Genomic DNA, 23,338 nt, shown 5'->3' on the forward strand with positions numbered 1-23,338 from the left:
TTAATTTTTCTCAAAATGCATGAGAAACTTTTGTCAAGCTAACCACACAACAAACTTATACCAACTGTTTGCTTGTATTTTGCAAAGGCAATGCCTCAATATGCAGTTGTAGACTTGTAGTACTGCCTCACGGACCTGATTCATTTTCAATGTTCCGATTTTGTCAAATAGAATTTTGGGCATTGAATATTAGTTATACTGAATTATACTTTATTTATATTTATCATTATTAAGGGCATGTTTGGAGTAACATTTACAAGAAAGTGTAAATTTTCTTATACTTCAACAATTTATTTAACTCTCAGAAATTGAGTTCTTGGCAACTAACGCAGCCCAGACAAGATTAAATATGAACAGTCAAGTGTAATTTATGCTATAAGAGTTGACTCAAGCAAACAACAAACATAAACTGATTTCCTGACATACATTCCTCGGTCAAGGTCCAACTTCTTACATGCACCGGGGTGTCTATATATATATAAGTTCATACATTCCTCAGATGCTTAAAGAGTCATACGACATCTACAAAAGAAATTTGAATTACCGACGTATATATAAAAATAGGTATACCAAGACATAATTTTCTCGTTGTTCATTTTGATTTAGACACAAAGGCATTCTACAAGATGCGAAAGCTAGATTGATGAGAACATATTTTAGCGAGTAGATAAGCTCATTCCTCAGATGCTGTTAATGAATATTCCCATTGACTAAACCAATGAACTTATAAACAAAGATTCAAGATTAAAGATGAAGTAAAATGACTCGTTATTGTAACATGTAGAATGCACCGCCAAATATATTCACCACGTCTCCATTCAAGCAAACGTTTGCCTCTTTCACCAAGTTTCTAATTTTACAGGAGCATTTCACTCAGTAACAAAGTTGAAAAACGACAAACGACAAACTGCAGGAGTAGTAGAAAGAGGGCAGTCATATTCTTCTTCGATTATCTACTCTAGTTTTCTTTGAAGCCGGGCCAGATTGCGTGTTTGAAGAACTTGATTCTATCTGAAATGAGGGTGGTGTAAAAAGATTCAACAACTAGCTCTCAACGCCAATCTTGCAAGAATTAGAATTGCAGAATATGAACACTCACCTTATCTAGCTTCTCTCTCACTCTTCTAACCGTTTCATTCATTGACTGGGATGGGAAATAATCCTGACAGTAATACAACATATGTAACTGAGGTTAGACCTTTAAGAAAAAACAGGAAGATCATCTAGATGGTATCTAAAACAGTAATACTACAACAAATGAACCAAAGACGATAACATCAGCTTCATGTATAAATGATCTGAAAGACAAAAAAATGCTGGATCAGGAAGTTGTTGCAACAAAATGAGTAAAGGGGAGGAGTGGAGAGGAGTGGAGAGGGAAGAGGAACATGGCAAAGCTAAAACTCAAACTTTGGGGCAATAGGGTAATTTCACATCTCAAATTGGAAACTGCTAAATGAAGACGCTGCTCCAAGAGAATTTCAGTGGCAGATGTGATATCCTTGTGGATAAAGTAACTCAGAGAATCTCTTACTGGAGTAGTCGACATCTCTCTTATGCAGCTCGAAACGTGTTGACTAATGCAGTGCTAATGAGTATCAATACGTACTGGGCTCAGGTGTTTTTCATTCCTAAAACTGTGTAGGGCTTTTTTTTGGGATGGGAAAGCTATGCTCTCTAGATCCGCACCTATTTCTTGGGATTGGGTTGGTAGGCCCAAGAGGTGTGATGGACTAGAGATTAGAGATTGTATTGCTAGGAATCAAGCAGCTCAAGGGAGGTACGTGTGGCAAATAGCTATGGAAGAAGATATGCTTTGGGTTGAATGGATACATAGTGTGTATATCAAGAATCGGAACTGGTGGGATTATGTCCCACCAAGGAATGCGAGTTGGAGTTGGAAAAATATCTGTAAAGTGAAGGAAGACATGAAGCAGGGGTTCACTCTTAATGGTTGGTGCTCTTGGAAGCCATATACAATAAGTGCTGTGTAATGGGTATAACTGTAAAGTAGTTGAAAGGAGAGGAACAGAACTTGCCTTGGGTCCATTGGGTGTGGAGCAGGACGAATATCCCTAAACACGCCTTTATCTCATGGATTGCTGCCCAAGGAAAGCTCAGAACCAGAGATAGGTTGGTACGAGCTGGAATAACTTAAATTGATGACTGTCTTTTGTGTGGAGCAGAGCCTGAATCCACCAAACATATTTTTTACACTTGTTCTTATATGTATGAATCTGATTTGTGAGTGGTTGGGAATTAAAGTTCAACAAAGAGGAAATCTACACTATGTGGAAGAGATGGGGCAGAAGGCATAAATCTAAGATGAAGAAACGAATTGTCTATGCAGCATTGGCAACTCTTGTTTACCATGTTTGGAACGCATGGAACAAAGCTCTTTGGTCTGCTGTGTTGCCTATGCCCGAGGACTTAGTAAAGAAGATTAAATTTGAGGTACATTGTAGGGCCTTTCATCTGATTAATGAGAAGTGGTCAGATGAAGATAAAGCTTGGTTGATCGCTCTAAATTCTGGTTTGTAATTAGTTCTGGCTAAGTGCTGACTGGTTGATGGTGGTGCTACTGGTGTTTTCAGTTCTGTTTTTCCTTTTCTTGGTAATCTTGTGGTTTTTGTTGAGCTGGTTGTATAGCTGGGTAGGCTAGTCTTAGCTTTTCGTTTCTGGCTTGCTCAGGTGTTTAGTTGGTTGGGTTTGTACAAATTTTGGTTCCGCTTTTTGGTTAATAATAATTGCTTATTTACCAAAAGAAAAAGAAAAACGCTGCTCCAACCAGCATTTTCTAAATTAGCGTTTCAGCGTCAAAAAGCTATTTGAAACCGCTCACAACCAAAGACTTAAATTAGCGGTTTGAGTCAGTCAAACCTCTAACAGTGCCCAAACCGCTAAAAGCTCACCAAATCTCTAACAAACAGGGCCAAAAATAAAATTTGCAGGTGATAATAGTAAGATTGGTAGCTCTGCTCTACACATGAGGTTATTAAAGAATTGAGTGACTTGTATAATGCAGACACTTAACAGTAAGAATACAAAGTACTTTATTGATATTTTATAGTCAAATTTGCAAAATGAAAACAGTTTTATCACTTCCAATAGTTCAGCAGTTTGGTCTAAGAAATGCAGAGTCTTGCAGACACTATAACACAATGTACAAAAGTGGAAATTACTAATTAATCAAGTGTTGCTGTCCAACTATAATTTACTCATTTCTGGTATTCTACAGAAAAAAGTATTTGAAGTAGTATTCGGATTACCTGGTCAGAGGACACCCTGGTAATTGACGAATGTTTAACTTCAGAATACTGATCTGTTTCTTTGGCGTACCTGGATCAAAATTCACTGAAATAAACTCCTAATGACCTTTCAAAAACTGCCACATTGGAAAACCGTAATCAAGTTGCATACTATACCATCCTGGGCCTCCTGGCTTTAAGTCCAATTGCTGAGGAACTTGTGATGGAGCTCCGTGTGACAAGGGACGAGTTATAACACCTTTACTCTGCATTTCGTGACCTCTGGATCTTCCAGCTGCAATTACACCACGTATGGCAGAATTCAGAAGTATTCAATGAAAATGAAATGGATTTAGAAAAAGAAAGAAAGACAGAGTACGTAGGAGTTTAGGACTTAAGAAGCATGATTGTGTATTATTAAAAAACGAGTTGCTTACTTACGCTTCAATCGTGACATAACCTCCTTTCTCCTGCCTTCTAACTTCTCTTTTGTGTCAGACAGAGACTCATACTCAGTAGCATATGACACCTGCAGTCGATTTCCAAGGAAAACAGACTCATCCAATTTTCTTTTTGCAAACCTAAAAAATGTAGCAAGAAACCATGACAAATTACTCTGCTTCTTTCTTAAAAATCTCAATCCCTCATTGATTTTGCTATATAATGTGAACATTTTAGTATCTTCATGCAAGCATTTTATATGTTATATTCCTTTTACCAGTCAAGCACTAGCAATGCTGCCGGCCCGGACTGTATTCTTAACCATGAAAATAAAATTATATTTGTGCCCATGGCTATGAACACAAAGACAAGCCAGCATTAATCACCTGGCATTGCTGATCAGTTGAAATTTGATCCAGTACACATCAGTGAAAGCCTCAGTCTTCCGCATCCATAGGTTTACACCTATATTAAACGTAGAATTAGGTAATAGGCTAATACCTAACAAAGCTAAGAGACCAAATCTTTATCCACTCAAAAGGCTGGCTATATAGATACTACATACTCAAACAGAGTCTTGAAATACAGAAACTCCAATCAAGTTACCAGTCTAAATGATAAAGAAAAAAGTTATTCAGGAATCTTATACTTCTTACGTTCCACAAATATCGCACCATTTTGACTTTTACACTATTCAGGTTGTGCCTTTGACCATCTTTTGTAATATATACATAAGAAAATATGTAATCATGTAAGATCTTATTAGATTCTATCGATATATATATACTTTCTAAAAATCAAACTTTTATAATTTCTCTTATGCATAATTCGAGAGATTAAGAGTCAAAGTCATATATGACAAAGTTCTGGTGCAATATTTAAGGAACGGAGGAAGTAGTAATATCTAGAATTCTAGATGCACTTAAACAGGTTTATATCAACATTCAAACCACATTGTATCGACATATATGACAAAGTTCTGGTCCAAAGATGAACAGCAAGGACAAAACAGTTAACTAAGTATCCCAGGGGAGGTGGGGATGAATTTCTAAAACATTTCAAATTCTTCCAAAGCTCTAGTTTGCACTTGCCCTTGTGGCACTCAATTATTTTTTGTCAACCGCATTGCTTTATCCTCAATCTATTCTTCTTGTGTAGAGACTAAGGAACTTGTAATGCTAATGAGTAATGACATCAGCAGAATCCTTCAAAGTAGGCCTTCCACAAAGCAACTACAAATCTACAATTGTCGCAAGTACAGGATCCACTAAAGGACTCTTAAACTCTTAATACCCAGAAAGGGCTCTTTCGACTAAGTACATAAGCTAGAATTACCATTAATCAAGTAACTATCGCGACAATTTTATGTATATAGCACTAAAATTTCTTAGAATCCTATTTCCTGAAGTCACCGACTAATCATCTCAGGATCCTATAAGAAAGCCAGTCTTTTTCCATTCCAATAACCTTGTGTACTAAAAGGCCGTAGGAACCCAACTACTTCTCTTTCCTATCCAAAGCAATAAAGCATTCGTGTTAGAGTGCTTGACTAGTCTTTTGGGCCTAGGCCTCGTAGGATTGTCATGTTTTTGCGTTTATTAATATAATTCTTACCCTTTACCAAAAAAAAAAAAAATAGAGTGCTTGACTATTGGATACCTAGATACAATTCATACACTTCAAATTTAGATTAAAAAAAAAGCATGAAATTAATTGAAAAATCCAATTCACAAGGCCACATCAAATCTATTGGCACAAACTCACAATCTCACAGAACTCAAATACCATAAATTCCTATTTAGATTATACTACCACTACTAATCATTACAATTCAAGCAAGTCAATCACACTTCACAACAATAAAATTAATCAAGGACCTTAATTAACCCCACAATGTCATCAATCAGTAGAACAATTTACAGTTATTGAAATTCAGTAAAACATTGAAAACAAATTAAGTTAAAAAGCAAGCATACTCAACAATTTACAGTTATTGAAATTCAGTAAAACATTGAAAACAAATTAAGTTAAAAAGCAAGCATACTCAACAACGTCTCCATAAGTTGCAAACAGTTGTCTTAGTTCATCACCACATCCCAGTGCTGGAACATTCCTCACAATCAAGTACCTTTAGCAAATGGTTAACTCCTAAAAATTAATAAATCAGGCAAAAATTGAGGGGAAATTCATCAAATTAACTAAAATTAAAAAAGAAATCTAAACAAAAAAATACGAACTTTGATTCATCAAAAACGGTATATACACGAACAGCAGGAGGTTCATCCTTATATCGCGGCATAATTTTATTTTCTTCCACCCTGAAAAATCCCAGAAAATGCCATCAAATTAACAAAGAAATACAACAATCAAGCGTTTTTCTGAAGCTGGAAATTGCTGGCATTCTATCAAGTATAAATCAGGATCATAATTTAGTAGAAGGAGAAAGGACGGAAATTATTGATTTGAAGGAAGTCAAGGAACTTACTGTGAATTGGCGAGCTGGAGTTGCCGTAGTTAGGAGTTAGGACTTAGGAAGTTAGGAGCTGAGTGGAGTTTTTCCGACTGATTGGAAAAATTGTTCCAATAAAATGGCATTTTCGTAAATAAATGAACATTTTATTACGAAAATGGTATTAAAAGTGCGCACAACTATATTTACACTAATATAAACCTGGTCCATGCTAACTTAGCGTGGACCAGGGCAACGGATTAATTTTTATGGGTAACATATGTAACTGTCACGTGACAGTTATTTTGTAATTTTAAATAGTAACTATATGCGTATTACAGTAACTATGTGTTTTAAAGAGTTACTATGTGTTTTGAAGAGTTTTAATGCGATTTGTGTCTAGCCCAATTTATATACGTTTTAAACTTTTTTATTTTTCAAAATTTCAGATCTACATTCTGTTCATTCTATTTCATTTTCTCTCTCTTCATTTTCTCTCTATGTTTTTCAAAATTTAGCCCAAATTTCTAGGTTTTGTTCGATTTTTTTTGTAATTATCTTATAATTCTTATGATTGGATCTATTGATGAGGAAAAATTGGAGGAAGTAGTAGATCAAGAAGGAGGTTCGTCGTTGCCGAAATCGAATCGAAGAATTTGCGCTCGCCTACAAATCTTCGCAAGAATTTTTAGAGATCATATCTCGGTTTGTTGTTTTTTAAAGAATTTTAAGTCTATTTTTATTTAAAATTGAAAATATTTGTTGTTTTGAAGAAATTAATGTTTGTGTTTTACCGAAGTATCGTTTTCACTTCGCGAATTCGATCAGTGACTTCACGATTTTAAATAGTAACTATATGAGTAATACAGTAACTATATGGTATAAAGAGGTACTATGTAATTTTAATGGTTACTATATGTACAATAGTTACTATATTATTTTAATGGTTACTATAAGTGTACAACAGTTACTATATGTGTACAATAGTTATTATTTTGTTGAGTGATTCGAAATGTTTGTTGTTTTGTTGAAATTAGGGTTAGTGTTTCACATAGTTAGTATATAAATGATATAGTCACCTTTAATTTATGTTGCGAATTAGTGTTTTTAATAGTCACTGGAATGTTCATAATGTTTATGTTAATAGTAGTTTTTAGAGTAACTATACTTTTTTTAAAAGTTACTATAACTTTAAAACAGTAACTATGTGTTTAAAATAGTCACTATATTTTTTAGAAAGTTATTATAAGTTTAAAACAGTAACTATGTGTTTAAGATAGTTATTATGTTATGAACCGTTTATAGTGACTTTTTGATAAATAATAGTTACTATACGATTACATTATGTACTATGTTATTTAGAGTATGTATTTGTCCGCTTCTTAGATAGTGACTATATGATTATAATGGTTAGTATATGTGTTCAATAGTTACTATATTTTAATAATATATAGTTACTATATGGTTTATATAGTTACTATATGGTTTATATAGTTACTATATATTTGATATTTGTATAAGAAAATAATACGAAGTATCAATCACATGTTATTCCAGGTCCTAAAGTTGCATTATCTAGTGACTCCAAAAATACTTTACAATATCATTTGTATAAGAAGAAATAATGCCTTAAATTTAGAAAAAAGAGACAAAGGCTGTGAACTTTAAGAATTGATGCAGCAAGCACAAGAGGTAGAAATAGTGTTTGTTGTTTGGGTGAAATTAGGGTTAGTGTTTCATATAGTTAGTATATAAATGATATAGTTACCTTAATTTATGTTGCGAAATAATGTTTTTAATAGTCATTGGAATATTCATTGTGTTTATGTTAGTAGTAGTTTTTAGAGTAATTATATTTTTTTTTAAAGTTACTATAACTTTAAAACAGTAACTATGTGTTTAAAATAGTTACTATATTTTTTAGAAAGTTATTACAAATTTAAAACAATAACTATGTGTTTAAGATAGTTACTATGTTAAGAACAGTTTATAGTGACTTTTTGATAAATAATAATTACTATACGATTACATTATGTAATATGTTATTTCGAGTATAAGATAGTGACTACATGATTATAATGGTTACTATATTTGTACAATAGTTACTATATTATAATAATAGTCACTATGTGTTAAGCTAGTTGTTGTGTGATTATAATGGTTACTATATGTGTACAATAGTTACTATATTATTATATTAGTTACTATATGTTTGAAATAGGTACTATGTTTATTTTATCATGATGTGTTACCATATGTTTATTTTCTTCAATAGTTACTATATTATTTATATAGTTACTATATGTTTGAAATAGATATTATGTTTATTTTATCATGACTTGTTACCATATGTTTATTTTCTTTAATACGTAGTAGTTATTGTACGTTTTATATAGTTACTATATTTTTGAAATAGGTACTGTGTTAGTTTATTATGTTATGTGCATGTTTTTATGTCATTCTATATTTTTAATGATATAGTTACTGTATTATGGATAGAGTTACTATATTATTATCACATCAACTATGTCTGCAACTCTGTGACTAAATGACCATCAATAATATTTATAGGTATTATATCTTGTATTATAGTAACTATATGTTTGGTATAGTTTTTTATGTATATTATAATGTTCTTTTCATGTTCTTTGTTGTCTTCTATGTTATTAGTAATAAGAGTTACTATGTTATGATCACAACAACTATATGATCATAACAATAACTATATCTACAACCTTACTCGTATATGACTATCATTAATATTAAGAGTTACTATATCATGTATGTAGTAACTATATATTTTTAATAGTTATTATCTTATCATTATGTTCTTTTTATGATCTTTCTTTGTACTCCATGTTATTATTAATAATAGTGACTATATTATTTTGACAGTAACTATATGACTATAACAATAACAATAACTATATATGCAATTCTGCAAGTATTTTACCATCGTTAATTGTAAGAGTTACTATATGATGCATAATAGAAACTACACGTTTTACATAGTTACTATGTTATTTTTTCATATTTAAATGTTAAATTATTAACTTAGTTTAAATATTATTGATTCAGAAATACAAAGATGATGCACCCAGAATTGAAATCGTGCGAAGAATAAATTCTGCAAGGAAAACAAAAGCAGGAGGAGAAGAAGAAAATCCTGACAACAATGGAAACCAAGAACGTGGTAGAGGAAGGACATGATGTGTTGGTGGAAAAAAGAGACGTGGTCCACGTGGACGTGTCGATTAGTATTTTTTAGTTCAAAAAACATTTGAGTTTAACATGGTTTATTTAACAGATGCAAAGAATTAGAATGTCGTAGCTAAACAACTAACCAAGTAGTTAATGTTTTCTTTATTATTGTTCAAGAGTTATAATTACTGTTACTTTTGATATAGTTACTCTTTTATTTTCAGTAATTATGTGATATATAATAGAAAAAATTATTATATGACCTCTAAACCATCTATATCATATTGTTTATTTTTATAATATAGTAATTGTTTTACAGCTAAAGTTATTTTTCTATATAATATAGTTAATCTTTGGATAGAATAATTGTTCTCATCGAAATTACTATATTATTATTATTATTATTATTATTATTATTATTATTATTTATTTCATAGTTACTATTCTGAAAATATAGTTACTTTACAGAACCTATAGTTTCTATAATTTACTCTTTTTGTCTGCAACAATGAATATATAGTAGTAATTGTTTTACAGTTAAAATTACTTTTCTATATAATATAGTTACTCTTTGGATAGATATAGTTACTTTACAGAACCTACAGTTTCTATAATTTACTCACAGTTAAAATTACCTAATTACCCTGGTCCATGGTAATCTTATGGTGGACCGGGTCCATGCAAGTGGAATTGGCACAACTATAGTCATGTGCTATTTGATGTGGGCCCATATATCATCTATATTATATTTTTGGAATACATCAACAACCTTGTAATATACCGTCAACGACTAACAATATACAATAAACATCCATTAATATGCCATCAACAACTATAAAATACAGTCAATCACTTACAATAAACAATATTGAATTTTAGTAATACATAATTACTCGTAGAATATACAGTCAACGAGTAATACTTAACAATCAACGCCAATTAATATACAATCAAGAACTACTAATATACGGTCAACAAATAAAATTATACTGCCTATACTTTCCCAGCAAGATATTTACGAATTTGCCCTTCAATTGTAAAGTTTTCCCAATCACTGAGATTAACTCGCAATTTCTCAGCTGAGTGATTATTTTGCTAAAGTTTATGAACACAACGGAAAAGCCAAACTAATTTCCTCATTTCTCCATCATTTTATTTTTGAGGTATTTTTTCTTTTACTTTTTCTTAGATGGGCCTGGTAACCGGTGAGTGGTGAAGAGACATTTTTACACGGGGTACATTGGTCAACATAGAGAGACTTTTAGGCTCTATTTGATTTGGTATAAAAGGTGTACATATAAAACAATTTTTATAACTCACTCGGATCGTAGGATCGTAAGATCCTACAAAATTGTAAAAAGGAGTAAGAAAAATGCTGCTAAATGATAAATACATACTCCCTCCGTCCCGGAATACTTGACCTGTTTTCCTTATCGGGCCGTCCCTTAATACTTGACCTGTTTCTAAAAATGGAAATATTCTAACAATATTATATTATTTCTCACTCCACCCCTATTAACCCACCTACCCCCTACTCCATACAAAAAATAATTAAAAATTCAACCCCTACTCTCCCCCAACCCCACCTCTTAACCCAACCCCCACTAACTACATTAAAATAATACCCCACTATCAACTACTACCTATTAAATTAAATAAGTCAATTCAAGTCCCTTAAACTCTGTGCCGGTCAAACCGGGTCGAGTATTCCGGGACGGAGGGAGTATCTTTTAAACAACATAGATGCTAACTACATATTTTTTTCTCACATAATATTGATATTTTAAAGCCAATATGGCTTTGTAATAGTTATATAAATTAGAAAAGAGAGGTATTTCCGTTTATGAAGTTACTCCCTCCGTCCTAGAATACTCGACCCGGTTTGACCGGCACAGAGTTTAAGGAACTTGAATTGACTTATTTAATTTAATAGGTAGTAGTTGATAGTGGGGTATTATTTTAATGTAGTTAGTGGGAGGTGGGTTAAGAGGTGGGGTTGGGGGAGAGTAGGGGTTGAATTTTTAATTATTTTTTGTATGGAGTTGGGGGTAGGTGGGTTAATAGAAGTGGAGTGAGAAATAATATAATATTGTTAGAATATTTCCATTTTTAGAAACAGGTCAAGTATTAAGGGACGACCCGATAAGGAAAACAGGTCAAGTATTCCGGGACGGAGGGAGTAGCTTATTAATTTTTAGGCTTAAAGAGAAAGTTAGTTGCTTTAGGGATCATTTTAATAAGTAAAAAGTAGGATCAACCCATCCTGCACGATCCTGTACGATCCTATACGATTCTGCTCCGATCCTGTACGATCCTATACGATTCTGCTCCGATCCTGACCGATCTTGCACCAATCTGAGTGAAAAAGTAGGATCTTACGATCCTATTACGATCCCACCGATCCTATACGATCCTACCGATCCTGCTACGATCCTGAACGATCCTGCTATAATCCCACCATCCCTGCGATTCTGCTTGCGATCTGGATCGTTTTGCAAAAAATGGATCGTACGATCCTACGATCCGGATCGCGATTCTAACAACAATATCTACCTATATACTATTACCTTCATTTCATAATGATTTTTACAGTTACTTTTTGCACAAACATTAAAAAAAATAAAAATTGAAAAGTATATAAAAAGGTGGGTGAATATAATAAAATATGGATAAAGTAAGAGAGAAGTATATAAAAGGGTGTACGGGTAAAGAAAAATAACAATAAAGTGAGTTAAAATTTGTAAATGTTCTGAGATAAGAGGGGTAAGGTAGTACGCGTGCATGCCCAAAAATAATAAAAAAACACAATGTCAATAACATTATAAATGGACTAAAACGAAAAGTATAAATATCATTTTTAAAATGAGGTAGTATAACACAAACAAATAGATGCAAGACTGGCAAAATCTATCTTTTATACGGAGTATACATATATTGTTGGGCATCAGGCTTTAACCTCCTTTCTCAGTCTCCCTCCGATTTTCCCTTGGCAAAATGCGACCTGCCATCCCTCGTTGCCCTTAACTTTGTATCCAAATTTATTGTTTGTTCTATCAATTTAAATTGCTGCAGAACTCCAAAATCTACAATGTTATATCACGGACAACCCGATATAATGTAGTGTGTCTGTGTGTACGGAATACTACCTGAGAAATACAAGTCAACATCCTTAACAGACTGAAAATGTAGAAATATGCCGGCGATATTTCGAATTTTTAATAGGGATATGTGTTGTTCAACATGAACCTCACGTTGAGAATTTGCAATACATAATAAGATTATAACTTAACTTAATTAGTACTTGACTTGATCTATTCTTAACTTAACATGATTACATGAACCTCCAGTTGAGAACTTAAAGTCTTTTCTCTTTTTGTGGTGCAAAGACTTCACTCGCCATCTCAGAAAACGAAAAACAATGAAGGAATATGATCCATCTTTACTTGCTGATTCTCATCCTGTTTTTTCTCATGAGGTCGAACGAGCGAGACCAACCCCCACGCTGTCTCAGCAACAATTTTCTCAAGCTACCACTTTAGAAATCCCAACATACGATTCAGCAATATCACCATCTGTTGCCCAAACTAGATGGAAGTTTTCAAGACATGTTTCCCATTGGGTTATTGCGTTCTTCATAGGGTACTTTTCCATGACCATGAAAAACCGTTCCAATATTAGTGGTATAAATCTTCTATTTATACCATATCTTTTGGCAACTCCTTTCATTGCTAATGTAATCGATAGGCATTACAATGGTATCATCCTCAATCTACTTATGTTACTTTTTCCAATTGGTGCTATATGTGTTGGTCTTGTTGCGGGAGCACTTGCTTCTCCCATAGCAATTGTATTCTTACCATGTCTATTGCTGTCCTTTATACTTGTCCGATTACTTCAATTCATTAGACATGGTGAGGCCTATGACAATCTCGTTTTACTTAAGTTTTATATCCGCACTTGGATATACTACCTCTATCTCTATTTGATTGCGCCTGCTCTAGCTATTTACCTTACAATTGCTTGGTATTCTCGAACCCTTCAATCTACCTTCTTCAACGGATTGCTACTCGGATACTCGCCTCCGACTAAAAGTAAAGTTCTAGGAGATTGGCAGCACATATGCAGTGTAATCAGTGGCATGCTTATAATCAGCACTATACTTCTGATTCTTGCCTTCAATTATATACCACGACTCCAACTGGATCTTCTGGAAAGTGGCATTAATGTTCCGGAAGCTGTGCTCGAAGTAGCTGACTGTCTGAACGTTTTCATCTGGATGAAGATATTACTTAAGATAACTGCTGCTCCTGCTTTAAAGCATCACAAAATTCTTGGATTAGAAACATGGAAATGGATTCAGGCATTCATTTTCATTGTAATCATTTACAATGTCATTACAATTCTAACTCGTCTGTCTGTATGGTCGCTGCAAAAGTACGTCAGTCATGATAAACCTGCTACACAGAAAGATACAGCCACAGGGCGATCTTCAATCTTACATAAAATCTTTCGTAGAAGATATCTGGTATATTGGGGCAATGGAATGAAACACAGCATCAACTTCATATTGAGCTCATCGTTGTTCCTATTTGCTTGGGTGTTGTATTTTAGATCCTACTTGAAAACAACACCAACAGCCAGAAAAGTTTGGGAATTTGGTACCTGGACCTGCCTCAGTTTTTTAACATGCGCCATTTTTTGGCTGATAAAAAATTGTGTTGTTCTCTCATGGGAAGCTGATTCAATCTACATTAGATTAGAATCAAAAATCTTACAAGGAGCGAAGCAATTGTACTTCCTTGGCATCATGGGTCGCCACGATTACGACATTTTCAATCTATTGTATCATGATGAAATGCCAAAGGGACAAAAGAAATGGGGGTTCATACAAACTTTTTCACGATTGCAACACATGTTTACTTTCAGTTTTGTAATAAATCTAAATACTCAATATCACAGAAAAACTGACGCTGTGGATGAATGGGAGAATGACAAGAAATTGTCCCAAAAAAAGAATAACAGAGCCAAAGACTACTTGCTGATGCAGGGTAACCAAACTCCAACCATTTATGGTGTACAACAAGCGGCTTTATACTTTTTCATGGCTAAAAGTAAATTGTTAGAGGAGAAGTATACTTCCGTCATCCTCAAAAAGCTGGAGAGTTATAATCAAGATGATGATAACAGGTACAACACGTCACACATATACTCAGTTACTGTACTTTTCTTTTGTAGCAACAGCCAGAAACGGCAAATGATAACTAAGCAACTTAGCATCTATATCCATTTTAAATCACGTCTCTTGTTAGTTGTTAGTTTGATATACTACCAAAACAATGATTATCAACTGCTTAATATATTTACATAACTCATACAAAGTATGACACTATTTTACATTCGAAATAGTATTGTCCAGTAAAATTCTTGAACGGTTAATTTCAATCAAGGTTCATGAAACTTTTTTGGCATTTTTTTCATGATTGGAAAGCAGTGGTATCGAACAAAATTTGAAGCGACTAATTGGAGAGGAACACTGGGAAGATTTTCAGCATCAACTTGATGAATATGTGGGTTCTTCAGAATCCATATGTTTTGAAACAAAGCTTACGGCATGGATGGTACACACATGCTCAATCATCTCTGATTTCATTTTTAAGAATATCATGACATAGCCTCTGTTTGTTCATTCAAAACTGTTGGTGGATGTGGGGAAAGTGTGTACCTTAGCTCTTTCTTCTGCCCTAAAATATCAATATATTGAATCACAAGAACAATCCACATGTGAATGAAAGTGCTACCCCACAATGGAGAAAAAGAAAGAGGATTAAGCCACTTATAAGGCTAAGGCCTTCAGGGGTACACAATCATCTGATAGTAATATAGTATTACGACGGTATTTGATTGGAAGTGTTGTTTCATCATTTCGGAATTGCCTGCTTTACTTCTTTTTTAAGTGGTAACTTACTACGTATCATGGTATTTGATTGGAAGTGTTGTTTCATCATTTTGGAATTGTCTGCTTTACTTCTTTTTTATTTTTTGGATTTATTTGGCCTTGACTTTTTCTTAAAGGAAAAAAATTGGTTCGGCCACTGGTAGTATAACTACTACTCTACTAGTAAGGTACACCGCAAAGATGACACCTTGGATTGTATGCTTGTCAGGAAATGGCACACAACAATTGTTTGTTCCTCGCAAACACATTAAGTAGTGGCAAAGAAGTTGTGGATTGTTTAAACAACATCATCAGCTTTGTTCTAATCTTTGCCTCTTTCATAATGTGGCTTCTTCTCACGGGGTTGGCAACCACAAAAGTACTTGTCCTCATTTCTGCACCACTGTTAGCTGGAAGTTTTATGTTTCAAAACACTTGCAAGATCCTGTTTGAAGGGATCATGTTTGTTTATGTGGTGCATCCTTTTAACGTTGGAGATTTATGTATCATCGATGAGAAAATGGTTAGTTATCCTTTTAAAATCTTAGTATTAATTTGTTTCATCTTATACTTGGTAATAAAACCTTTAATGCATATATGTAATACAACTAAGGTATGATTTACTTCTAATTCTAATAGATGGAGGTCAGAACTGTTGGTGTTTGGAGAACAACATTTTCTAAAATCGGTTCACAAGAGGAAGTAATATATTCAAATTCGGAGTTAGCCACCACAAGTATTGTCAACCATAAGACCGATTTTGATTGGAACGAGTCAGTGGAGGTTGATGTAGGTTCTTTAAGCAATGGAAAAATCAAGAATCTGAAAGAAGAAATTGAAAAGTAAGAATCCGTTGTCAATTTTAGTTTTTGAGTTTACGATTTTGAAAGTTATGCTCCACATATGACTTTAATTGAATCATGAACTTAAAACTAGTTATTCTTATAACAATCATGTCAACTTTTACAGTTAACAACAAAGAACCAGAAACAATTTTTTGTAGTTTTCATATTTATTTATTTTAGTTTCCTAAAAACTGAAAACTAGCTAGAAACAAAAAACCATAAGAACGGGTAGATTTTAGTTTCATTATTTCTGTCGCATGCTACTTCGTTAACATGACTTTCATACTCAATTTGTCTTCTTTATTTTGGTGTGTTTCATCAGATATCTTGATGGTAATAAAGATAAATACACACCAGGATATAATTCTGTCGAGGTGTTGACAGACGGAGATACTCTGAAGTTAGTTGTTTGTTTTAGACACAAAGTGAACCTTAAAAACAGCAACTTCTTTAAATGTCTAAAGGAAAAGCGCAAACTACGATCTGAATTTGTTCTCGAGGCAGAGAAGCTTGCCGATCGAAACCAAAACGGAAAATCAATAACATAAGGTTTGTATGTACATTAGTAGAAATTAGAAGTTTAATCCGTTAATGCAAGTACATTACCTCTCAACTTTATTGCAGAGAGACGTGCTGACAGTGCTTAAGATGATCAGACAGAAGCTAAGTCTCGCGATTTGGGTGGTGAAGATGCTTCTACAGCAGGAAAGACTAAGAATGTATTTATATTTTTGTCAAGACTCTAGAGCGCAGAAGAGACTCATTGTGTGTAATATTTTTTTGCTGCATTTTTGTCAACTTGGTTTCCACTTTCAGTAGTTGTCTTCCTTAGGCCTTGATGCCTTATCCAGTTATCAGAAGAACATGTTCTAAACAGCAAAAGTAATGCATATGTACATGCACAAATAACTGTAAAGGACTTGTACCCAAAAACAAGCAGTTTCATATGTGCAGATCTTTTTATTTTTAAATTTCACTCATCAATAACCCTCCAAATGCAATATTACGTATCTGAAACCAGAGTGAGTAGGGAGTGTACTACTAAGATTGTTAGGAAATTACGTTATGATGAGTGGGTTATGGTGGAGCTGCAGGGACTTTCTGGAGGAATTATTATCCTTTGGCGTTCAATGGACAACTCCGAAGGCTTGAACCCATCAGGATAAATCAACAAGGCATCCGCAGCATTATACAGATATTTTCTTCCAAAAAGAAAACTTTTTTTCTGTCAGGTATTTAGAAATTTAGAATTAGGAAAATTTTGGGGTCTGCTACTCAGGTATGCTTGATCTTGCTAGTATTATGAATTTTCTTGGATTGAGATGGGAGATTTTAATAACATTTGTTTTCAGTAGATAAAAACTTGGTGGCAGACTTAATAAAAATTATAGGGCTACCACTTTCCCTAATTGAATGGAAGATTGTCGGTTAGTTGATCTTGGTTTCTGTGAGCAGAAGTTTACATGGACAAACAAAAGGAGATACCAAAGATTGGACAGAGGTTGAGTCCATTCAATGGATTGGTAAGTTCCCTTCGGCTTTTATTTAGCATCTGCCTCGCTTAACCTTTGACCATTGTCCAATCCTTCTTCATTTTTCAAAAATAAGCATTTTAGTTAGAGCCTATGTGAGTATGGAACTTGGTTTGAAGGAGTTTTGTCTGATTATTGGGAGAATTGTTCCCAAACAGTCTCACCCCAAAATGTCAAGAATAGAATAAAAAAGTTTAGAGTGTTCAACCCTTGGATACCCAGATTAAATTCATACACTTTGAATATATGTCAAAAAATATGAAATTACTTAGAGTTCGAGTCTCGGCATTGGAGCCACACTCATCAAATCCGTTGGCACAAACTCACAATCTCATAGATATCAAGTATCATACATAATACATTCCTATCAATCATACTACCACTACTATCATTGCAATTCAAGCAAGTCAATCACACTTCACACCAATAAAACTAATCAAGGAATTAACCCCACTATGTCATCATCAATCAGTAAAACAATTCACATTAATTGCAATTCAATAAAACATAAAAAGGAATAGGGAAAAAAAGTTCAAAAAACAAACTTACTCTTCATTCTTCAATTTCTCCATATGTTGCAAACAGTTGCCTTAGTTCATCACCAGTATCACCACACCCCAGTACTGGAACATTCCTCGCAGTCAAGTACCTTTAATTCCTAAAATTAATAAATCATGCAAAAACTGAGGGAAAATTTGTAAAACTTAACCTAAAATTGCAAAATTAAAAATTCTACCCAGAAAAAAAAAAAATTAAACAAAATAATACTAACTTTGATTCATCACAAATGGTATATACTCGAACAGCAGGAGGTTCATCCTCGTATCGTGGCATAATTTTCCGATTCTTGTTCCCTGAGAAAACCTAGAAAAAAACCATGAATTGAAAAAGTAATCAGAACAATTAAGCGTTTTTTCTGAAGCTAAAAATTGCTGGCATTCAGTATAAATCAGGATCATGATTTACAGGAAAAAGAGAAAGGGGGGGAATTAGTTTGAAGGAACATACTGTGAATTGACGTACTGGAATTGCCGTTGGTAAGAGCTGAGTGATTTTTTTGTGATTATTTACGGAATCGAAAACGCCAAATTTATGGGCAATTATACGTGACACGTGGCTCTCTGTTTATGAGGATTTTAAACAATAAAGCTTTCACAAATTCTTATTTACAATGGGTGTACAATAAATATTGTACACCGAAGTAAAAGTTAATTCAAAATGCTTAAAAGTTAAGCTTATATGTGTTAAAGTTATCTATTTTTAAGTGATAAATTTTTTCATTTTAGTAAAACTTATTTATTCAAAATCACTATAATGTATAAAATTAATCATTTAATCATTTCTATCAACTTTTTTTTAACTAATATAAAAGTTAATCAAAACTAAGTTAAAGTTACGAAAAAATGGGTAAAAGTTATCTTGGTGTACAATAAATTTATTGTACACCTTGTGCGCGCAAGACCTTTTGTAAAGCTTTTTATCACTAAGCTATTACGGAGTACATGTTTCATGTTATTATTGGAAAAAAAAACACATATAACTAAAAGTAAATGTTATTAATATAGTAACGCGGGGCATCGCTTGGGCCTAAAAACTAGTTTGAAGTCTAAACATTGGGGAAATGTCTGATTGGCAAAATCGACTCTAATCTAATTTAACAGACTCGTACTTGAAATTTGAAATAAACTCTAATTGAAATTAACTTAATTGGAATTGATCTATGTTCCACAAGAAGCTAATTGACAATAAACATGAAAATTAGTCGAACGAAATGTACTCAAACCTGAATCGAAAGACTCATCACCTGAATATGACTCAACTTTTTTTTTTTTTTTTTTTGACATGACTCAACTTATATTAACTCATTTGGACGATTATTTTAGTACATGCCTTTGACTTATGAGCAACAACATAAATCGGGACTTGTCCAAATCTTTAAAATTACGGTTATCCAACTCATGCTTAAAATAAAAGTTACTATTTTTACCATCTTAGCTAGTCACAATGATGTTATATCTTTCTATTTAAATAATAAATATAACCTTTTTAAAAGTGAAGTGCTAAAAGCCACCCCATATTACTCAAAACCGCCCTACTATTTTCCCTTATTTTTCATTAGTACCCTTACTTAATATTACTTTCCAATTCTCTCCCGCCACCGTCATCACGTCGTCGGCGACAAAATGGCCACTTTTCACAAGAGTTTATTTTTTTGTGCGGAATTTTTTTAGAAACTTATGCATTTTTAGCTTGTACCATGGTACAGGCTTATGAATTTTAAAATTGTACCATGGTACAAACTTATGAGTTTTTAGCTTCGACCATGGATTGACTTATACAATTTAGCTTGTACCATGGAAGGAGCTTAAAATTCATAAGCCCATACCATGGAAGGAGCTAAAAATGCATAAGTCTCTTCTTTTTTTTCCAATTACATTAAATCAAATGCAACAACAAATCAAAACCTTAAATAATATAAACTTATGAATATTTGGCTTGTGCCATGGTACAAGCTTATGAATTTTTAGCTCCTTCCATAGTACAAGCTTAAACTGCATAAGTCATTACCATGGTCGAAGCTAAAAACTCATAAGTCTGTACCATAGTACAAGCTTAAAATTCATAAGCCTGTACCATGGTACAAGCTAAAATTGCATAAGTTTCTAAAAAAAATTCGGAAAAAAACAGAACTCTTGTGAAGACTCGGTCATTTTGTCGCCGACGACGTGATGGTGGCGTTGGTGGCCGGAGGTGGTGGCCAGCGGTATCGGTTAGATTTGGGGTGGGAAGGTAAGAGGGTAAATGAGAGGATAAACAAAGAAGGGTATATGGGTAAATGAATGGGGGCGGTTTTGAGTAATATGGGGCGGTAAAATAGTAAGCCCCTTTTTAAATGAATAATAATGAATTAAAGGAAAAAAACAAACAAAAGGGAATTAATTATAACTTATAAATGTACAATTCTTCTCTTCTCAACTTAAGCTTAAAAAATAAAATACTTAGGGCAATGGAGTGTAATTATGAGTGCGGAAGAGGGAAACATTGACAAGAGTATAATAATCAACTAATCATGAATAAGAGAACTCGACTATGTTTTGATTTTCGGATATGGGAAGGAAATTTGTTGATCGGCCACTGATCTTGCATGGAAATAAAAATAACAGCACCACATACGCACATATTTAAAACAAGTAAATCCCACTAAAAGTAAAATCTGGATCAACGCCTGGGCCACAGACTAGTTTATTGGTAATAGATATGAAAATTACTCAAACTTGAATCAATGACCCAACTCATATCCGAATTAAACGACCCAGTTTTCCACCTCTGGAAAACTGAACCACAACAACTCATTTGAATGATTATATTAGTACTTCATTTAAATTAGGAGCAAAAATATAAATCTATTACTTGTTCAAACCTTTAAAATTAAATTTTCATATGTCAAGATCGAGTTTTGAAAGATCCTTGATAAAGCGTAAGCACACAATGATTTGTTTTTTTTACCGTGTATACTATACTATCTACGGAATTATGGTTGTGTGACTTGTATCTTATCCAATGTTACTAGTCCGATTTTCCCACTATCATTGAGAAGTGAAAAGGTCACTTCCTCTTTGAATACCAACATCAACTCCCAAGGTTTTACATATTTCGTATTTATTTTTTGAATTTTGTCTCTTCATCTTCTCCACTCTTTCAATCTTACTCCACCATCCAGTATATATATATATATGCACACCCCAAATCACACATTTTCTCCTACTACATACACAATGAGTCAAGCAGCAAAGCTTCAAAAAAGTAGTGGTGTTGCAAAACATGTTGATCATCAAACCGATTTTTGTATCATCAATGATGAAGGGGAGGTGATCACCAAGGATTTCAGTCTTTCCTTTTGCCTCGAACCAGAGGATGATTTCCCTCATCCAAGGCACCTTTGCTTAACTTTCCCGATTGGAAAATCATCTCCTAAGAGACACTGCACTAAGGTACGTCCCATCCGTACAACTAACATAAGCTCTATATATTTCTTGTTTATGCACTCCTAGTCCTTCCTGTTTTATAAAGTTGTCACGTTACTAGTTTAAGTTACATAATATTATGAGCGTGTTATAATTTAATTTGTTACCACTATATATATGCAGTGTTACTGTTATGTTTGTGAGGAGATTGCACCTTGCAAGATGTGGAGGAAGACTCCTAAGAGGCACTGTGACGCAACTGATAAGGATGATAAGTGGAGATTGGAGAGGAAACTTAGGAAGAAACTCTCTGGAAGTACTACTATGGTATTCAAACTACCATTTCCTCCAGAATAATTATTTCTTTTGTTATGGATTGAGAACATGATTAGGATTATATTCTTGACATTTGCAAATGTGGTACTCCTTCTGTTTCTGAATACTCGCAACACGTATTTGTTTATGTGTAGCTTTAGGAATGTTTGGGTTAGTACATATAATTATATAAATGATTAAACTAATGTGCAAGTGTGTTTAATTGATGTATTTTAATTGTTTGTGTGAAAGAGAAATAATAAAGAATTGATGCAAGTGAGGTTAAGTAACAAAGTGAAAGAGTTGCAACTTGCAAGTATATGGAAAGGCCTAAGAAGGCAAGTGTTAAAGTATTTAGAAACGGAGTGAGTACATCCTAACATATATATGTACTTTTAAACTGTAAAAATGTTATTTTGAAGGTAAAATTAGCTGCGTACAAAACACAAGTGATGTATTGGACTAATAGGTAACTTTTTGTTACAGGTATTTCACAAGCTAACTGTAAGTGCAACCAATCATTTCCCTGACGGACCTGGTTTACCACGCCGTGGATTTGCTGGTGGATTAATATGCAACAACAAAGACAAATGGGTTATAGGAATGTCCATACGCCTGGTTAACAACACCAACACTCGTGACTATTCAGTTTCATTCTACTCTGCCCTCCTAGACGTACTACAACTCGCTTGGTCGAGAGGATTCCGATGCTTAGATATTAAACTAGGTTTCGTATTCCATGATGATTTTTGGACAGACTTCAGTAAAGATGTCGTATCTAAGAAACTTCGTCTGTGTGTTTATCCATGCTCTAATCGGGCTTCTCGTAGGACAATGATTATCCTGAAACTTGTAGAGGATTACTTAAACAGAGATTGGTTTATCAATGTGAAGAATACTGAGTCAATTGAGGAGGAGGCTGGTGCTTTAACTGTGTCAGCATTGGGCGAGTGTCAAGAGCTGCCTAAAAGAGTTTATGACTATAGAACAGACCCTTTACCCCCAGATACTATAACAAGAGATGTGGTGCGTGTAGGTCGTGAGATTGCACGTTCTACTTTCGATCAATTTCCTCAAGGTAGGAAGTATTTTGGATTGGATTAACTTTCTTGGTGATTGTAGCAACTTGTAAGCCAGCTTAACTGTTTGGTCTTTTGTTGTTTTTACTTTCCTGCTCTTTTTTCCTTTGTTGGTGGTTGTAAGAAGATTACTTTGAACCTTGGGTGTACTTTGCTGCTTTTTCCTTTATGGATTAGGAGTACTAATTTTGCAGTTTATCCATCACTTTAAGTTTGATTTAGACTGTACTTCATTATTTGGTAATACAGGTTCAAAGTTGGATTATGCAAGTTTATGGTAATAAGCAATGGATATGCTAGCGGAGTACTCCCTCAGTCCCATTTCAGT

The 23,338-nt window shown here is 33.7% G+C and overlaps 3 protein-coding genes and 1 long non-coding RNA gene across 9 annotated transcripts; 2 read left to right on the forward strand and 2 right to left on the reverse strand.

Moving 5' to 3' along the window:
- Position 1: 1 nt before the first annotated feature.
- Positions 2 to 6,278, reverse strand: LOC110782972 (uncharacterized). 5 transcript variants are annotated; one of them, XM_056827214.1, is made up of 9 exons: positions 6,175 to 6,262; positions 5,927 to 6,007; positions 5,739 to 5,817; positions 4,076 to 4,154; positions 3,690 to 3,829; positions 3,426 to 3,543; positions 3,270 to 3,339; positions 1,100 to 1,162; positions 719 to 1,011 (listed from the first exon to the last, which is right to left on the reverse strand). In XM_056827214.1, exons 4-9 carry the CDS (start codon positions 4,138 to 4,140, stop codon positions 934 to 936), a joined length of 534 nt encoding a protein of 177 aa, XP_056683192.1. In that variant the 5' UTR covers positions 4,141 to 4,154; positions 5,739 to 5,817; positions 5,927 to 6,007; positions 6,175 to 6,262; the 3' UTR covers positions 719 to 933. The 5 variants fall into 5 exon arrangements, with proteins under 5 accessions (XP_056683197.1, XP_056683192.1, XP_056683189.1 ...); XM_056827211.1 differs by having other exon boundaries at positions 5,739 to 5,837; XM_021987260.2 differs by having other exon boundaries at positions 5,734 to 5,817; positions 6,175 to 6,261.
- Positions 6,279 to 12,508: 6,230 nt separating this feature from the next.
- On the reverse strand, positions 12,509 to 18,769 carry LOC110782973 (uncharacterized). Its single transcript, XR_002531999.2, has 4 exons — positions 18,660 to 18,769; positions 18,424 to 18,515; positions 18,201 to 18,309; positions 12,509 to 13,646 (listed from the first exon to the last, which is right to left on the reverse strand). It is a non-coding gene; the product is annotated as an uncharacterized lncRNA (long non-coding RNA).
- LOC110782971 (mechanosensitive ion channel protein 10) lies at positions 12,572 to 17,068 on the forward strand. Of its 2 annotated transcripts, XM_056827186.1 has the most exons (6): positions 12,572 to 14,526; positions 14,828 to 14,957; positions 15,504 to 15,797; positions 15,914 to 16,116; positions 16,442 to 16,668; positions 16,744 to 17,068. In XM_056827186.1, the coding sequence occupies exons 1-5, from the start codon at positions 12,758 to 12,760 to the stop codon at positions 16,665 to 16,667; spliced, it is 2,622 nt and encodes an 873-aa protein (XP_056683164.1). In that variant the 5' UTR covers positions 12,572 to 12,757; the 3' UTR covers position 16,668; positions 16,744 to 17,068. The 2 variants fall into 2 exon arrangements, with proteins under 2 accessions (XP_056683164.1, XP_056683169.1); XM_056827191.1 differs by lacking the exon at positions 15,504 to 15,797.
- Positions 18,770 to 21,826: 3,057 nt separating the features above from the next.
- Positions 21,827 to 23,231, forward strand: LOC130466204 (uncharacterized). The gene is made up of 2 exons (XM_056834904.1): positions 21,827 to 21,943; positions 22,418 to 23,231. Exons 1-2 carry the CDS (start codon positions 21,839 to 21,841, stop codon positions 23,033 to 23,035), a joined length of 723 nt encoding a protein of 240 aa, XP_056690882.1. The 5' UTR covers positions 21,827 to 21,838; the 3' UTR covers positions 23,036 to 23,231.
- The last annotated feature ends 107 nt before the right edge of the window (positions 23,232 to 23,338 follow it).

This window comes from Spinacia oleracea, chromosome 1, assembly GCF_020520425.1.
Source record: "Spinacia oleracea cultivar Varoflay chromosome 1, BTI_SOV_V1, whole genome shotgun sequence".
In the NCBI taxonomy this organism is placed as follows: domain Eukaryota; kingdom Viridiplantae; phylum Streptophyta; class Magnoliopsida; order Caryophyllales; family Amaranthaceae; genus Spinacia; species Spinacia oleracea.